Source organism: Exserohilum turcica (genome assembly GCF_000359705.1).
Source record: "Exserohilum turcica Et28A unplaced genomic scaffold SETTUscaffold_10, whole genome shotgun sequence".
NCBI lineage: Eukaryota > Fungi > Ascomycota > Dothideomycetes > Pleosporales > Pleosporaceae > Exserohilum > Exserohilum turcicum.
Window position 1 is genome coordinate 851,434 of NW_007359915.1, and position 13,192 is coordinate 864,625.

A 13,192-nucleotide genomic window follows, 5' to 3' on the forward strand; every position below is an offset into this window, starting at 1 on the left:
TATCGTCGGACGCCGACGCCAGTCGCGTTGAGTCGTGCGAGAAGGCCACTGCGTTGACATAATCGCTATGGCCCTCGAGCATCTGCAGACACGCGCCGCTGCTCACATCCCAGATCTTGACGGTGTTGTCGCTGGACGCCGACGCCAGTCGCGTTGAGTCGTGCGAGAAGGCCACTGCGTTGACATAATCGCTATGGCCCTCGAGCGTCTGCAGACACGCGCCGCTGCTCACATCCCAGATCTTGACGGTGTTGTCGCTGGACGCCGACGCTAGCCGCGTTGAGTCGTGCGAGAAGGCCACCGAGCTGACATAACCGCTATGGCCCTCAAGCGTCTGTAGACACGCGCTCCATCCCTCGCTTAGAGTTGGCCTGATACTGATTGCTTCTAGCTCTTCATGCTGGAACAGCTGTCTAATCAGACTACCTGTAGGGCTGAACATGAGTGCGGATGCATAGGTCTGAAGAGGGTAGGCCTCAATTGCCCCTTTGTGGTACATAATAAACCGCCGTGCATCTTGCACAAGCTGAGCAAGTCTCTCTTGTTCATATATCTCCTACTAACGTTAGCATTCAGGCTAAACTGAAGGCATGTACATCTTGTGCGACGCACCTGCATTAGTGACCACAACTTCTCTATCGAGAGAACGCCTTTCTCCATACTCTTACACAGACTAAGCCCCTCTAGCCAGTAGAGATACTTCTCTATAAGAAACTCTTCGACTGCGCTTAGAACTTGCGCATTATCCACCCTATTTTCTAAAGACGCGGGCTTTGAGTCGCATAGATGGTCAATCCAGTAGATACACGGGTACCATGACACTACTAACGGGTCTACCTTAGGTGGTTTGACGTTCTTAATAGGATATCCTGGCGCTTCTAAGCTGTACATGTCTCTGTGCAGTGTTCTAGAAAGAATCCCTAGCGACCTTAAGAGAATTGTCTGATGAACAGTTTCGCTTCCGTCTAGAAAGGCTTCATTATAAGCTTTTTCAAAGAGGAAGTCCTTTGCCGACTGATGCACAAAGTAGACAATGTCTTCGCGCAAAGTGAGAAACGACCCACAGAAGCCAATGACCTCTCGTACCGACTCCAGGTCGTCCAAGTTCTCGAGCTGCTCTACAAGCGCAACGAGTTCAGGGACCGAAACGGGTCGATATAGGATCGCAGTCGAAGCCAGCACCTGGAGGCAGATCTCGGTGCTGTCAGACTCGCTTATCTGGTCTAGCATCCGCTTGTACAAAGAGTCTAGCCCAGGCGGGAATAGAGCTAGCTTCTTTAGCACGTTCCACTTTGGCGTTGTTCTAAGGTCCTGGCACACTAACGCTACCCAGAGGAAGGTATCGTTAGCGTTTGACCTTAGGTGTTGGAGCACGGCGTGTCGGACCTCTGGTTTGTAATGCTTCTCCCGCGCCAACTGATCTACCTTTCGCTGAATGAAGACGTCAACCGCAGCAGCGACCGACTGAGCGTTCAGCTCAAGGCTCAGCTTGACTTTGTCTCCTGCCAGCTCTAGCTGTGCTTCAATGTCTGGCCAGTTACGGCTAGAAACAATCCACTTAACGTGAGAAGACGCAGACGACTGCTTGGCGACAAATTCTAGCAGCTTTGGTAGATTAGTGACGCATTCATCTAGCGCGTCAATGATTAGGTATGTCATTCTTAGGCCTGGATCGTGGAGCACAGCCTCGAAGATCTCTGTTAAAACTACCCAGGCATTTGCGTCTTCGAAGATAGCTTTGCCGGCCTGGTCGTGCTTCTTGCGAACGTGCGATGTAAGCGATGGCTGCTGAGTTAGAAGCATGTGCAATAGGCCTCGCAGCACAGCCGTGGCGCTATTAATGCGCGCGTCGGTCGCTTGGCAGAAGAAGTATGACAGTAGGGTACTTTGGGACATCGAACCCTGCAGCTCGTTGATAATGCCGCAGAGCAGCATCGTCTTGCCTTTACCGGGGTCGCCTTTTATCCATAAGAGTCGGTTGTTCGGCTCCTGCTGCCACTGCTGCCACTGCTGGAAAGTGGTGTTGTCGAGAACCCAGCGGTAGGAGTCTGCTAGCAGTCCGCCCTTTGTATCCTCAATGCGCTTCTTGTCATCAGACGGATCCGTGTAGCGTATGTCTCGAATGCATGTCTGGAGCTTATCAATCTCGTCCTTTAGACGTTTGAATGCGTTAGCTGCCCCTTCGCTGTAAGCTGGCGCTATCTCAACATCAAAAATGCCTAACAATGAGTACCATGCATCTTCCTCGCGTTTAGTCTGCCTGTCGCCTTTCCAGCGTAGCCGATCGTCAACGCTGAACTGGGAAAGAGGAACTCCGTCGAGCGCTTCGTAGGGGATACCAGTGATCTTTTTAACTAATGACTTTAGCGATATCTTATCACCAAGCTTCTTCCACTCTTGAGAGAAGAACTCAACTGTGCTAGGGGCAAGAAGCTCTTGGAGTGTCCAGCCACGCGTGAACCATCGACTTAACCTAAAGGCTGGCTCCCAAGTGAACTCAGTGCACAAACTGTCAGCTTTCCTCTTCTTTGTCGATACGTCTGATAGGTATACATAGCACTTTGTCGCGTTCTGGTACCAGCGGAACATGGACTGGATAGCCAAAGAGAGCTCAGCCTTGTCCGACTTGTCGATGCAGCATGTGTCGACCCAGAAGTACTGCAGACCATCTTGCTGTGCCTGCTCTCCACAGAAGCGAATCTTCTTGTAGCCAGGCTTGTGCATGCCGCCGCCTTCTGCAAGGTCAGCGAAAGTCACCTCCTCTGCATCTGCCCCCCAGGTGTGTGAAAGTATCGCATATTGGGGTATCGCGTTATCGTCGAAGCTGGCGATCGTAAGGCGGCCATCGTCTTCGTACCTTAGAAGACGCATCAACTTAGGTGGGTGCATAGTGGACGCGCGGTGGAAACGAGACGCGAGAGGTTCGATGTGGCAGCCTAGTCAGACGAGGGCGTGATGGCCGTGCCGTGCGCTGTAGAGGCCGACGTAAGAGGAGGGCAATCGATAGCCGTGCAGCTCTAGATGTCTCGATAATAGAACCGCCCTCTCGAATGTGCGAGCTGAGTCCAGCGCGCTGTGTGGTTTTCTTGGTCTGGCGACGGCATCGCACGAGGCCTTGGGAGGAGTAGTTATTGCTTCATACGCATGTAGAACGCCAGCCACAAGGCTGCAGAGTAGCTTCGGCCATGCCAAACGCGTCTTTAGCGTTGCGAGCTTAACAGGGTAGCAAAGACCCGAAGCGCATTGATGTTGCCTAGCCTATACCAATACAGGACGGAAAAGGTGAACCCAAGCGCGCCGTACCGTGCGAGCTTGCCAGTGCTCTAGGGGCGAAGTAATTGCACTAATCACTAGATGACGCAGGTTCGCCTCATGAACGTCTGCACTGCATCGGTCACGACTGTAATCTTTTATTCTATGTTATCTACACTACGCCCAGTTCAGCATACAAATAACTACAACACATGCGAAGCCCAAGTGCGTCCTCTAGTACATGCGCGCCACAGGGACCCTTGGTGACAGTACCGAGGCCCGCGTTGGCGCCAGCCCTTCTCTCGCTCGCGCTACTTTTCGCTTTGGCTCTGTTGCGTCTGCCTCTGACGACGCTTTCGTTCGCTCTCGACCCCGTTTCCCCTTGGCTTTAGTCGCCTCAGCAGCTTCCGTTTCAGCACGCTTCGCACGCGCATCTCGGAGCTCCTCATAGCCCATGACCTTGGCCGTTCCTAGCACAAGTGACTTTGTTGATCGTCGCACTTTGGCTTCGTCATTGACCTGTAGCAGGAGTCGGATGTGGTTCTGCTGAAGGGCCCCTTTGGCGAAAGATAGGTGGGCGGCTTTTGAGAACTTGAGAAGGTGTCTTTGTAGGCTTTGCTTGCTCTTCTCGTCGAGAGCACGGGCATCCTACTCGATGATCAGATTCTGCAGGGACATCAGACCTTCTGCTGACACTGGTGTCACGGGGGTTGGGGGAATTTGCTCTGGAGAACTTGGCCCAATAATAGCTTTATTAGCTGTTGATGCGGTGAAGGGGCCTATAGCCGGTTTAGGCATAGAGTTAAGCACTCTATCTGGGTTGAACGGAAACAAGCCACTTGCCGCAAAGCCGGCCTTAATGTTTTTAGCTGTAAATGCCTTCACTCGTGCAGGGCTAAACAGAGAAGTAAAATGCTCCTTGCCGATCGAGTTAACGCCTCCCCGCTCTAGTCGTTCGACCTGTTCGCGATAGGCTGCCTTCAGCGGAGCAAAGACAGCGACATCGCACGGCTGCAGCTTATGAGAGGTGTGAGAAGGAAGTCGACACAGCACGATGTTGTTTGCGAAACAATACTCAAGGATCTCTAGGGTCTCATGCGTACCAAAGCCATCACAGATTAACACTCGTGGCTTATTATTCGCCCGCTCCTTGGTCTCCGGATCAAAAATCCGCTTTAGCCACTGTAGGCTAACATAAGAGTCAGTGTAGCCGGTAACAGTGCACGCATACTGCCACCCAGGGGTGGGAAACGTAGTCCAGTTACTTCGGTGAGTGGTCGCAGGCCATATGATTAGAGGGTTCAGATACCTACCGTCGGCGCTGATGCACTCGATCGCGGTGACCATCTTACGCTTCACACATGCGCCTCTATAGTTTCGCACGTCGCTCTTACCTACCAGCACTTTGGCTGAGCCGAGCATCGATAACATCACGCCAGTCTCATCCATGTTGTACACGTTTTCTGCTAAGACGGCTAGGTCTTGCAGCAGCCTTCCTATCACCTCAAACCAGTGGGATATCTTCCAATACGTGTTCTTCTCGTGGCGGTTCCAGTCTAGTGCTGTGACCCTTCGCGCTTGCGTGTCTGGATGGCGTTTCTCGAAGGTGCGCGCCCAGTTCTTGTTCGGTGGCTTCAGTGGTCGGGCTCGCTCGGATCGCTGGCGGGCAACGCAGAAGGCGAGGAAGGGTATGAACTTGATCCGCACGGGCTGCCCTAGATCAGACATTTGTAGGAGGAACTTAACTAGCGCGTCCTCTTCCCACGGGCTGAGATACTGTTGGCTCTGAGCCTTCTCTTCTATCGAGCGACGGCCTTGGGCACGGGCATGAAGGGTAGAGCGAGGAACCTCGCCATAGTCTGCAAGAGCACGATAAGAAGTGGGCACGGCAGGCGGAAGACCCTTCGCCAACACTTGACTAGCCTTGTCCATGAGAACTACGGAGCGGAAGACTAGAGCTAGCAGCGAACATGTTGAGGCATCTCCAGACAGCGTAAACGGCATTGGCGGCTGAGCATCTGGCCGTAGAGGCTTCTAGAAAGCCGCCGGCATGCGCCACAGCCATTTTTAGCATTTGAGTGCTATAGGCATAGCGCCGAATTCATTACGACACGGTACACAAATATCTGAGCACGCTTCTGCGGGCACCTGGCATGCCAAGAGACACTAGCGAGTCCTATCGCGCTGGAACGCTTTTGGCGATCATCGTTTTTATCGGCGAAACTGCCGGACTGTAAATTTATAGATTAGAACACCCTTTCGATCTTAAGAATATATTCTTCAAGAACTCTAATTTCTAATAGACCCTCCGAGCTATGCAGAGACTATCTGCATTGCGAACAGACAGGGGGTTGTTGACGAAAGGTCGATCAACAGCGTTGACGAAACGATCGACAGCAAGGGCAACATCGCGAAAATTTGTACCGGAGGTTGATGCGCTTGAATAGAAACAGCTCTCGAAGATTGATACACTGGCTGCAGGTCAACAATCATGCAAATGAGAAATAGCGAGGCTCCGAAGCGAAAACTGTCCCGTTACACCATGCGTCCCGGCACGCTTGGATTGACATTATCTATTTTACAGCTCTTGCTCTCTCAGTGCATCACCCTCCGACGCTAAAAAGCGTGTTGTTGGCTATGCTGTCGCTCATTCTGTCAGTGCCGTTTATCGACTCTCCTCTAATACACCCTTGTTTATTCGCGATAGTATAAAATTCTATATAGCTCGGTATGCTAGGAAGAAAGCTAAGATGGCAAAGATCAAGACTGCACACTTAAAGAGTCGACTTAACGTAAGGAGTGTGGGTCCCGGCAGTTTCTCCGCTCTGGCGACAACATCGTCAAAACGCGACAAGCCGGCCGTGCGACTTTAGCGGCGTTTGACAGCGGTAGCGTGCTGAGATATCTGCGAGGGGTTGCGCGCTGTGGCTGAGAGCTGCGGCTCTCACTCATCGCCTGACCTTAGACAGCTCTTATTCCCGGCCGTATAGGCAGCCGCCCCCGTCGCATAGAGCCAGGCGAGACGCTACAACGATAACCTTCATAGATTAGTTAGCTATTTTGCTGGCACCTTACCTACATATGCACTCTTCTGCCATGAGTTTGCAAGGCAAACACTGCCTCAGCGCAAATGGTGAGGGGAGGCAGTGCAGGACGCTAGGCGCTTAATGCAGCCAGCAGCATCTTCAGTCCGGTTGTGTGCACTGCCTCACCAGGCTGCCTTCTCTGCTTCATCGTAAAGATGCCATTCTACTCCCGCTAACATTCTGCTCTCACTCATCTACCACAAGTTGTTCATGCCTCTAGTTCTTTAGACTAAAGTCCGAGCTGCAAGCGCAATGCGGCTCCTCCATTTAGACGCACCGGGCAGACTGATCCTGACAGACTTTCGCGGCAAGCCGATCCCGCCCTACGCTATTCTATCGCACCGATGGGGCGACTCTGAGATTCTTATTGAAGACATATTTAATGGAAACTACAAAAAGAAAGAGGAAGGCTACCAGAAGCTACGGTTCTGTGCTGAACAAGCAGCTCAGGACGGGCTGCAGTACTTCTGGATTGACACATGCTGCATCGACAGATGGAACAACAGTGAGCGCTCTAAGGCGATCAACTCGATGTTTCAGTGGTACAAGAATGCGGTACGATGCTACGTTTTCTTGTCAGATGTGTCGGCGTCGACCTCGACCTCGACCTCGACAGGGTCTATCTTATGCAGGGACTGGAACGTATCGCTTCGGCGGAGCAAGTGGTTCACTCGCGGATGGACGCTGCAGGAGCTGATAGCGCCAGCATCTGTGGAGTTCTTTTCGTGCGAAGGGCAACGCATAGGCGACAAAGCCTCTCTCGACCAACTACTGCACAGCATCACCGGGATTCCGCTTGCAGCGCTGCGCAACCATCCTCTCAACCAGTTCAGCACATCTGAGCGCATGCGATGGGTTAGCGGTCGCGAAACGACCGAGACAGAAGATATGGTATACTGCCTGCTTGGACTTCTTGGCGTCTCTATGCCTGCAACCTATGGCGAAGGAAGGGAGAGTGCGTTGGAAAGACTACAGGCTGAAGTGGAGAGAGCCGGCCGCGCACCGTCGATTATTCCGTTCGCGCGCAACAAGTCTTTTGTGGGTCGCGAACTACAGCTCGCTAAACTAGAAGCGAAGCTCTTCAGCAACACACAGACTACCTCGACGCTTGCAATAGTCGGGCCTGGCGGAACAGGTAAATCGCAGCTCGCGCTCGAGGTTGCACACAGAACACTAGAGAAATACAAGCATTGTTCGGTCTTCTGGATCGATGCGAGCGGCAAAGACAGTCTCGACCAGTCCTATACTAGTGTTGCACAGAAGCTCGGCGTTCCTGGTTATGACGGTGATCAGGCAGACATAGAGCAGATTGTGAGACGTTGCATAGCAAAGCTGAGTACGCAGCAGTGTTTGCTAATCTTCGACAACGTCGAGAGCACAACTGTCCAGCATGGTGGCTCGCCAACGGCAGAAGCTACAGGCTTGGCCGACTTTCTGCCGCACTCTAAGCTGTGTTCTGTTATCTTCACAACAACAGAAAGCGACACGGCTAAGACGCTTGCTCCACAAAATATAGTAGCGCTGGGTGAGCTGGCGTCAGACACGGCGCTGAGAATGTTACAATCCCGTTTGACGACGCCGCTCTCCGATGCTGAGCAGCTGGGAGCCATACACTTGCTAAGAGAACTATCGTACCTGCCTCTAGCAGTGTCGCAAGCGGCAGCGTGCATAAACGCAAGCAACATAACAATACAGCAGTATCAAGCACGACTATACGACCACGACCAAGCAGCTCTTAAGTACAGCAATGACTTGCGTGAAGGCGAGCAGGGAGAGTCTGGTCTAAGAAAGGCTGTAGCTGCTACACTATCTCTTTCCATAGGTCAAGTCCGGCAGAGCAACGCCATTGCTGTAGAGCAGCTTTACGTTGCTGCGTGCGTAGACCGAAAGGATATTCCGCTCGATATGCTCCAGGCAGCTTCGCCGCAGGCCCGTGTAGATGCAATTATGATACTTGACAGGTATGCGCTTATTACAAGACGACCTGCTGAGTCAGCATTTGACATGCATCGATTGGTGCACCAATCCTTACGAGAGCAGCTGCAGATACAGGGACGGCTTCACGAATGCACTCAACGCACAGTTACGCAGCTACTTCAGGTGTTTCCAAACAGCGACCACAGTAATAGAAGCAAATGGAGGCGACTACTACCGCACGCTCAATATGCACTGTCGCATAGTGAGAAGAACGATGACGAGGAGAGAACAAATCTTACAGAAGATTGCGCTAGAGCTCTGCAGAGTGATGGACAATACAAGAGAGCTGAAGAGCTTTATATGCAAGTGATGGAGTCGAGGAGAAGAGTACTAGGTAGCAAGCACCCCAACACGCTCACCAGCGTCAACAACCTTGGGTCGGTGCTAGAGAGGCAGGGCAAGTACGAAGAGGCAGAAGCGATGCATCGACGAGCGCTGGAAGCAAGAGAGGAGGTGCTTGGGCGCGAGCACCCCGACACGCTTTCTAGCGTGTACTGCCTTGCTCACATGCTTGCGACGCTCTGTGACTACAAGGAATCTCTTAATCTGTACAACAGGGCGTGTGATGGGTACAGCGTTGTCCTTGGAGAGCACCACTCTACTACCCGAGCATGTCGCCAACACCATAGCGAAGTGCTTTTGTCGTGTAAGCAGTCTTGACTAGCAAGTTTCAGATAGAGAGGTCGAAGCATAGGAGAAGCCAAGCGACTAGTATTTAAGTAACTATCTAACTTAGCTCGATGCATGGCTTTGTGCAAGAGCAAGTAAACCTGCCTTCCTCTTTTACCTTATTAGTGTATTTAGCAGCATAGCAAGTTTGTTTCGGTTAAAGTAACTATAGTTATTATTATACCAAAGTACTTAGTAGCTTCGCATAATAAGGGTTGCGCGCACTGGAGATTGGGAACTCAAGAATATGCTATGATTAGTTACTTGTAGCGTCGGGAATAATAGCAGCCCGAAATATCACTTCCAGCGCTACAACCCCCAGCCACAGTGCGCAGTAAGAGTTGCAGACATCTCAGCACGCTACTGTAGCTGAAAGCTCGCTTAAGACGCACGGCCGGGCAGCTGCGTTGTGACGATTCTACCTTTCGCGCGGAGAAATTGCCGGACTGCACACTCCATGCCTTAAATTGACTTTCTAGGGCGAGAGTCTTCATCTTCGCCTTCTTAGCTCGCTCTCTAACCCGCCGAGCTCTTGGCGAATATATGTAGTCGCAAACGAGCAGGGGGTTCTTAGAGAGGGTTGGTCGACAGCACTAACAAAAAGAGCGATAGCATAGTTAGCAACGCGTTCTCTAATGTCGGATAGGGATGTAGTAGGAGGACCAGTGCTAGAGTATATATGTACATTGAACCGGCTAATTTACATATATCGTGTGAGCATGCCGGGCGTCCGGAACAAAAAGTGTCCCGTTACACCGGGCGTCCCGGCACGTGAGGATTGACATTATCTCTGGAGATATTAATTGTTGTTGTCTCGATAATCAGTTTGCAATCCTCAGTTTAGTCTTATCCCACTCTCTCTTATTGACCTCATCATATAGAGTATTCATATAGCGGAAAAAGTGATTGTTGGGAGTGCTTCTTTGATACATAATGGAACTCACTTCTGTCCAGCTCGCACGCAGAAGAGAAAGGAACCGAAAGAGTCAGCGGAAATCGCGCCAAAAAGTGAAAGATCAGATCGATGCTCTCAAACGCGAGGTTCGGAACCAACTGTTCAATATTAGACTATCTCATTAACAACTTCAGATTAGAGAGCTTAAGCTCGACAATATATCGCTGCAGGGGCGGCTACTACACGCGTTAGGAGCCATGGAAGGACTCGGGAAGGGTACGAGTCCATAAAATAATTCCGTTTTTGAGCAGAGAATACATAGCTGACTATATCTATAGCTTCATTAGTAACTAAGGCAAAACTTGCGGCCCTAACATATACTGAATGTTATACGCCATCCATTTCAAGTAATTCGTCAACACCTCATCACCAATCATCAACCCCCCCTCAGTCGTTGACTTCAAATACCGTGCAGGTATCGACAGCACCAAATCTGCACTACAACTCGTCAAGTAGATACAGCAAGCCACATTTAAGTGATACGCATGACTCCTATAATACAAGTGACTGTTCATATGTAAATAGGGTATGTGAAAGTAAAGCTGAGTCTGAAAATAGTTGGGAGTATAGCTCTCTGCATCTATCACCAGACGTTACTGAGAGAGCTAGCCTTCTGCTTGAGGATTCAGAAACATAAGGAATAAGATAGACTTGAAAATTGGGTTTGAGAAAGTTGATAACTATAGGGCCTAAGTATTTACACATCTTCCAAATCTACATGAACAATATCAAGAAATGAATTTCGTGTATGACAACACTATGGCCGTGGATCTAATTATAACGGTTTGAGCGATAACTAGATACTTATTAACTAGTGTTAGTCGAAACTAGCACTTTTGCCTAAATGCTTGCACGTTCTCGTAGCCTGAAACCCACACCATTTGATATTATCATTTGCATATTTTCTAGTCTTATGAACTCCTACGTGCTTTTTTCCTAGGTCGACATGTATCGTCATTAAGGCTGGAGGTGCCGGTACTATCCGCCCATCTAACGAGTTTGCCGCTTATATGCAAAGTATTCTGAGTAGTTCGTTTGAATGCTTCTTGGAGACAAGATACCAATATCTCTTTCTTATCTTGTAAATGTCTCATCTGCTTATCTACGTCTTTCAGCTCGTCAAAGAGACCTGCTATTTCGGTACCACTCTCCTCAGGTTTGTACCCTATATAATTTCTAAGTATTGTTTGACCCATAGAGAGAATAAAATTACCAGCATTAGTGTAGCAGACTCCTTTTTTTGTCTCGTGCGAGGTGCATTCACCAGGCTGTTCCTCGCTTTTCTTATCATTGGACTGCTTGCTTGCTTGTGCTAGTTCTGCTAGCCCTGAAGCTGGATAATCGATATTATCTCTAAATAACAGACTGCTTTGATATTTCTGGCGTAATCAGTAATAGCCGCTGATTGTGCGTTATCAGTGCATACCGGATACAATGTATCGTCTGGAATAGTTTCTTGAGAACCCATCATTCCCTTGACTTTCGAGAATGTACGGGCTGCGGATTGGAAGAAGAATGATGTTCTTAGGAGCACTGAAAGCCCACTTATATACTAGTAGTCCTCGCTAGCCTGTTTGAGATGTCGCAGATTGCAAGCAATGGCACTCCAAGTCTCCACTGGGTTTAATAGTCCTATGCAACGTGACGTACATACACTATCTGCACACAAAGGAGAGTGTAACGCATATAGTCGAGGGGGCGAAATAATGAAGGATGGGGATCAGTCGCCGAACTATTGGTGGACTCGTTGATGACCGTCACCAAGACTTTAAGGCACTATACAAGGCAGGCAAAGTGAACTATTCGCTTAAGGACCAGGAAAAGTTCCTTAGACTGTAAAACATCGTACTAGGCGTCAGCGTGAGCTGGGGCCTTGAAGAAGGCGCCATGAAGTCAGCCCAAGATGTCTACCAGAATGTCCGTGACGCCACTCCCATCATGACGACACCAAACAGCAATCGGGAGGCCCACAGCAAGAGACGACATGCATCTCGCGATCAACTTAAGCGAGAAGCTATATCCCCATCTGCTGGCCGCTCGCGTGATGCAGAGGTCGATATTGATAACGTCGATATGGCCACTCTGATTGGCGTATCTACGATCACGAGGGAGGATATAAAGAAGAGCACGCAGATACTCGACATAACTATTAGCCCCTGAGATCTTCTTCCTCCATTTGCCGTTCGCCGTTTGCCGTTTGCCTTGGGTGCGGAGACGCGGATCGTTGCTCGCGCGCTACACTCCTCTTCCTCCTCCATCTACCTATCTACTCTACACCTACTACAAGCTCTTAACCTACTCACCATGATAACACCCGAGAGCTGCGTCGCCACGTACGTGGCTGCTAGCCAGTTGCCAGAGGTAATTATTGTGTCCCGCTTCCACGCTGTGCGCACGCTCTTTCTAACAGACAACTTGCCTAGGTTGAACAGCTTGTCGGCCAACCACCACTACACCCAGGCCAGGGCTATCGTCTGCGAAAGTGCCATGACTATGGCCTACCACTTCCAGAACACTATCGCCTCCTTACAACCTACTTCCCTGAGGTCGCAGTCCCTGTTGGATTGTGTATCTTCCATCCACAGTCGCGGCCAAAGTTCCCGCCCGATGGCTCATGGCAGGCTGTCATGTCTACAGATGGCTTGAAAGAATTCGTCGACGCGAACCCAGATCTTCCTATTGTCGTCAAAGGCACCGAACAGCCCCACTACCTTATCGCCGAGCTCTTACGCGACCCGAGCAGTAAGGAGGCCAAGTATGGGCTCACTGCTGAGGGATACCCCATTATTCAGCTCTACACGATTGGTTTCAACGAGTATCCTTACGCGTTTGATCCAGCCACACATGTCATCAACGGAGTCCAATACACTGGCGCTGAGCTTCTCTCGTGGGAGCTTGCTACGTTCATTTACCGATATTGCAAGACGCCCGAAAACGAGCCAGTAGTGACGTACGAGCGCATTTACAAGAACATTTACGAACGCCTGCGCAGGCGTGCCAACAACAGGGTTCGTCCTGACTAGAGTAGGGTACAGAATACCACAGGGGCATCTGAATAGGGAACCGTCGCGATGGCGGACGTTGGGTTTCAAAGTGTCAACTCTCTGTACATAGTGCAATAAGAAGTCCATGGTGCACTTGGGCTGTTTACTCACGTCTACCTCCCGCGTCTCTCGCCTGGATATAAGGATAAAGTCATGCTATAAGGCAAGTGGGCAAGAACAGTACGTGTAAAACTCAACATATAGAGAGG

The 13,192-nt window shown here is 50.4% G+C and overlaps 5 protein-coding genes across 5 annotated transcripts; 2 read left to right on the forward strand and 3 right to left on the reverse strand.

Annotated features, from left to right (window-relative positions):
- Positions 1-11: 11 nt before the first annotated feature.
- Positions 12-2,889, reverse strand: SETTUDRAFT_24943 (uncharacterized protein; the record flags this gene model as incomplete). Its single annotated transcript, XM_008023030.1, has 2 exons — positions 12-556; positions 613-2,889. Coding segments are annotated over 2 exons (2,822 nt in total), but the record flags the coding sequence as incomplete, so codon positions are not given.
- A 1,011-nt stretch (positions 2,890-3,900) lies between these two features.
- Positions 3,901-4,599, reverse strand: SETTUDRAFT_101808 (uncharacterized protein; the record flags this gene model as incomplete). Its single annotated transcript, XM_008023361.1, has 1 exon — positions 3,901-4,599. The coding sequence occupies one exon, from the start codon at positions 4,597-4,599 to the stop codon at positions 3,901-3,903; it is 699 nt and encodes a 232-aa protein (XP_008021552.1).
- Positions 4,600-6,567: 1,968 nt separating this feature from the next.
- Positions 6,568-9,067, forward strand: SETTUDRAFT_166700 (uncharacterized protein). The gene has a single exon (XM_008023362.1). It carries the CDS (start codon positions 6,591-6,593, stop codon positions 8,973-8,975), a length of 2,385 nt encoding a protein of 794 aa, XP_008021553.1. The 5' UTR covers positions 6,568-6,590; the 3' UTR covers positions 8,976-9,067.
- A 1,783-nt stretch (positions 9,068-10,850) lies between these two features.
- Positions 10,851-11,407, reverse strand: SETTUDRAFT_36324 (uncharacterized protein; the record flags this gene model as incomplete). The annotated part of the gene is made up of 3 exons (XM_008023091.1): positions 10,851-11,104; positions 11,153-11,318; positions 11,366-11,407. The coding sequence occupies 3 exons, from the start codon at positions 11,405-11,407 to the stop codon at positions 10,851-10,853; spliced, it is 462 nt and encodes a 153-aa protein (XP_008021282.1).
- An 836-nt stretch (positions 11,408-12,243) lies between these two features.
- Positions 12,244-12,962, forward strand: SETTUDRAFT_24946 (uncharacterized protein; the record flags this gene model as incomplete). The annotated part of the gene is made up of 2 exons (XM_008023031.1): positions 12,244-12,300; positions 12,363-12,962. The coding sequence occupies 2 exons, from the start codon at positions 12,244-12,246 to the stop codon at positions 12,960-12,962; spliced, it is 657 nt and encodes a 218-aa protein (XP_008021222.1).
- Positions 12,963-13,192: the final 230 nt, after the last annotated feature.

What these genes read in the sequence shown, in the direction of transcription:
- SETTUDRAFT_166700 (XM_008023362.1), top strand. Translation starts at nt 6,591, where the DNA reads ATGCGGCTCCTCCATTTAGACGCACCGGGCAGACTGATCCTGACAGAC.